The following is a 4,505-nucleotide window of genomic DNA, read 5'->3' as shown; positions in this document are numbered from 1 at the left end:
GTTGGCGTTCGGGCCTTTGCTGGAACTGCGGCTGCTTTGATTCGGCCTGGAGCGTTGTGATCTCTTGTTCAAATTGATACGTTCACTCTTTTTGTTTGCACGAGTGTTGTAGCTGCGAGTCGACTTTGGATGAGGACAGTCGGACCACTTTTGAGACAGATTGACCTTTTATGGAAAAGAAATTTTGTGAGACTCGGGATCGAGACTATGAAATGCAAAATGATGCATGATGCTTATGCAAAAATAGACATTTTTTTTTATCGAAGGACTTATGAAAGCAAATTTGTAAACATCATAATTGAAAATTTCATTTACTAATTAAAGTACTACAAGATAATTCCCTTTTAACAAAACTGAGCCAAGAGATAGACTCCAAAGTACATCACAAAAAGCTAGAAAATAACATAAAGTGGTGAAACATCGGGGAAACTCTTGAGCTCTTATAGTAGACTACTCCTCGAAATCTGGGTGCGGACCGTCAAACAAATCCATGGAATCCATGCACTGCTTCTTAGTGATATGCTTTTTAAGCAGCCTGTCCTTCTCTTGGAGTAGATCATCTCTCTCGATCATTTGTTGCCCTAATTTGAGAATCACACTTTCCTGCTTCCTTATTTCCTCATTTTTATCTTCCATCATGAGCATAGCCTCGTCATATTTCCTTTTCCAAGTGGCAATTTCTCGGTCTTTATCAGCCAATCGTTCTTGGTGCTCTCCCAGAGTCTTAGAGGGTAAAGGTAATGATGAAGATGGGATTGTTGCGGATACGAGCCTCGGTACCGTGTAAGGCATCTGATTCTGGATAGCTTTACTGATGACCCACTGAGTGTAAGATCCATGCAGAAAACTGTCCCTTTTTCCCAGTTGGTTCCTGTTAAGTCTATGAATACTCCGCCAAGCTTGCACAAATTTCTCCCTTGTACCTAGGTGATTACTGTCATTGCAGTAGAACTCATTGGTTAAAGCAAGGTTACTTGGTTGTGTCTTCATCGGGTATCCCAATTGATGTCGGGCAAGGACGGGATTGTAGCTAATTCCTCCCTCCATACCAATGAGAGGTACATTGGGATAGTCACCACACCTGATAATGACTGTCCCGTCATCCCAGGTTGGATGGTACCAAACTATATCAGCTGTTGTCAAGGCCATGATTTTTTTAGACCAGGGGGTACCTTCAAGGTTGGCTATGAAAGAGCGGGGTTGAGGTAGATGAGAGACGAACCATTTGTAGAGTAAAGGTGCACAACAAAGGATAGCTCCACGAGTTGCAAGAGTTCGATCATGGATGGAATGGTAGGTGTTTGCTAGAAGAGTAGGGACGGGGTTTTTGGTAAGAAAAACTTGGATGGCACGGATGTCAACAAAATTAGGAATGTTCGGGAAAAGCACAAGACCATAGATAAGTAAGGCTAAGATAGAGTAAAAGGCATGGTTGGCGCCAGACTGTTCAAAAATGGAAGCCTGATCGTAGAGGAAATCAGTGGAGAAACCTAAGGGACCCCCTTTGGTTTGGACAATAAGATTATCTCTTAAAATGGAGGTTTCAAGATGGAGGGCTTTAGCAATGGTTGTGGCTTTGGGATTGGGTTCAAGGCCGCTGAAAGGTACTTTGTCAAGCACGGTTATACCGATCAAATGAGAGTACTCTTCTAGTGTAGGGACAAGCTGATAGTCTGGGAAGGTAAAACAGTGACAATGACGGTCATAAAATTGAACCAAAGTCTCCAAGACGCCTTTTGTAACATCTACCTTGAGGATATCCAGCAGTTTCCCATGAAGTTCGCGAAAATCATCCTGGCTAGCTACCTTCCTCCCTAGCTCCCTTAATTTAGCCACATCTGGCTTCTGGAAAGTATACTTCCTAGTGTTTCTTGTAGGAATTTCCATCTATGATGTTTACAAAAGAAAAAAGTTTATATAAGTCCTTCGATATTTTGATGATGAAAAAGAAAGTTTTATGAATGAATGCATGTATGCATGAATATGCTACACAAACGGTGAAAACACAGTGAGGTTAGGCCCATAATGATGGAGTCAAGGGAAAAAACGCCATTGGTAAGGACTATGGTTTTCAAATGTACCTGTATCACGGGTTCTACCAAGTTCCCAGAGTTATCAACCACTTCCGAACACCATCAGGTTACGGAAATACTTCCGTTCCAATAATATTCGTAAGAAAGTCTCGTCTGAGTGTGGTATCGCGTATCAACTAAACCAAGATTACTCATGATTAGCCACCGCACCACGTCCTAAAAGGCCAAGAGGGGTTAAAGGTAACTAAAGGTCCTCAACTTTCGACAGTCACCTGAAAATAACATGCCAACACGAATACTCATGCCAACATAGTATACTTCCAAGATCCCTCAGTTGAGTGGGGTTATCACATGTGTCACAAACCAAAATTCACTCTTGGCAAGGCACTATGATTATACCACCGTCCTATCTTAAATTTCTCTCAAGTCCGGGTGTAGGACTTATCTCACCACTCACGTTAGAAAGGAGAAAGAAGAAGGATGAACAGATATACACGTATTTCCATCTTTTATTTTTTTGATTTTTTTAAGCAAGTTATAGCACAAAAATTTAAATAAGACCAAGTTAGGCTCAACCCTCTTAGGGGGTCCTCAGTGAAGTCGCCATTTCTGTCGCGTCATTTTTCGGAGATCAAGGCTATTTGATTAGCTTATTGACTCACTAATTATTTCACGACTTTGAAAAAAATTTATTTAAATTGGGGGTCCGGGGGTTGGTTACATAAAGGGAAGGTGTTAGCACCCTTTATGTCCGTAGTACTCTACGGGAACCTTTTGGTTTTATTTAAATAATGTGCTATAACTTGCTTGTTTTGAAAAAATGGAGTTTAAAACGATAAAAGAAAGGAGACCTAGTTTATCTACATTTTATTGATTTGGAAGGACGAGTGTCCTCTGCCTACGTACCCGTGAGGGATCAAAACCTCGTAGTTCGGGGTTAAAAAATTGACGTTTGATTGGTTGTGTGTTTTTTATTAGTTTGAAAAAGGTTTTAAAATGGAAAAGCCAAAGTGGCAAATGAGAATTTGTTTGTGTTTTTTATATTTAAAAAGAGACTCAAAGTAGAATTAAATTGATTAATGTTTGATTAAGAAAATAAAAGAAAAAAAAGACGGCACTTGATTTAAGATCAAGGTTTATTTAAAAAATATTTTTGTGATTTTGTTATATGCATTTTTTTTGTTGTTTTCAAATAATTGGAATGAAGTTAATCTAACGGAGCATAAAAAATAAAAGCGTAGGTGCCTTATGGCGGCGTTGGACCACCACAAGGACCGCTAACCTAATCTAGAAAGAAAAATAGAGGCATACACACACGACGCACACATGCACCTAAACTATTACAAAAAAACCTATTAATACATTCTATGGTCTGCGAGAAAATAAATAAATTACATTAAGCCTATTTACATTCTAAAAAAACCTATGCGATAAAATAAATGACAAAAGAAAATATGCATGAATGATAGTAAATTTGTAGAACAATAAACCTAGTACTAGATTAAAATGCATGAGAATCAGAAATGCAATGCTAACGAAAAGACTAAAGTGAGTGAAATAAAATACAGCAGGGGGGTAAACAGTGATCAAGGGGATGCAGAACTTAAAATAAGTGAAATTGGGCCTTAGGAAAGCTGCAGGCGCTGGGCTTTAAATACTGGATTCAGACCGTCTGATTGAGATCAGACGGTCTTGAGGATGATTAGAGGGATCTCACATGGGCCAATGGATCGTATCTAACGGTCAAGGATGCGTGGGCGCACGGTAAGGCTATGTAACCACACACATGCGATCACAAGGCCTATAAATAGGCAGTAATCAGGATTTTCACTCATTTTTAGTTCTCTTTCTCTCTCTATCTCGGCTCTCTCTCTCTCTATGTCTTCTTCTTCTCTCAACTTTCCGGCGAGATAGAGTTCACCGACGCGGTGGTTGGCCGGCCTGGAGTGGCGGCGCCACCGCGTCGGATTCAAAAGGTCACCTTTTTATTTTTATTTTTTTTTGCGATTTCCTTCTTCTACTTCTATTCTTGTTCTATTTCTACTGCTAGAAATTTTAAAAGTCCTAGCAACAGCACTCGATCTAAACAAATAAAGGAATGAGAACCTACCTTTTGATTTGAATCGGCTTTCGTTACGATCTTGTCCCCGTTGCGGTGGCGGCTCTGGATCTGTTCTGGTTGTGTAGTCCGATTTGGTGTCGTCCGTCTTGATTCTGAGACGCGTATGCCTCTGCTGTGTTGGTGCGGTTGTTGTGCGTCGTCGCCACTGCCTGTGTTGTGCGTGGGTCACCGTCCGTGTGCGTCAGGTTCGTGTTGAGGGTTGATTGTTGGATTGGTTTGAAATTTGATGTTGGTTTGATGGCTGATGGGTTCGATGAGCTTCTGTGTTGAGCAACGTTTTTGGTACTGATGACGAGGATGAGGGTTAAATGTTTCGACGATTGAGTTTGTTGTTTGATTGATGACGGTTT

The 4,505-nt window shown here is 40.5% G+C and overlaps 1 protein-coding gene across 1 annotated transcript; it reads right to left on the bottom strand.

Annotated features, from left to right (window-relative positions):
- Nucleotides 1–450: 450 nt before the first annotated feature.
- LOC146920659 (uncharacterized) lies at nt 451–1,887 on the bottom strand. Its single transcript, XM_085711183.1, has one exon. The coding sequence runs from the start codon at nt 1,885–1,887 to the stop codon at nt 451–453; it is 1,437 nt and encodes a 478-aa protein (XP_085567309.1).
- Nucleotides 1,888–4,505: the final 2,618 nt, after the last annotated feature.

This window comes from Medicago sativa, chromosome 5, assembly GCF_051527215.1.
Source record: "Medicago sativa cultivar Bolivia chromosome 5, Bolivia_mono, whole genome shotgun sequence".
In the NCBI taxonomy this organism is placed as follows: Eukaryota; Viridiplantae; Streptophyta; class Magnoliopsida; order Fabales; family Fabaceae; genus Medicago; species Medicago sativa.
Note: the sequence above shows the minus strand (reverse complement) of the source record. Positions and strands in the feature narration are given on the sequence as shown.

Bases quoted from the DNA above. Each gene is read 5' to 3' on its own strand.
- LOC146920659 (XM_085711183.1), bottom strand. From the start codon at position 1,887: ATGGAAATTCCTACAAGAAACACTAGGAAGTATACTTTCCAGAAGCCA.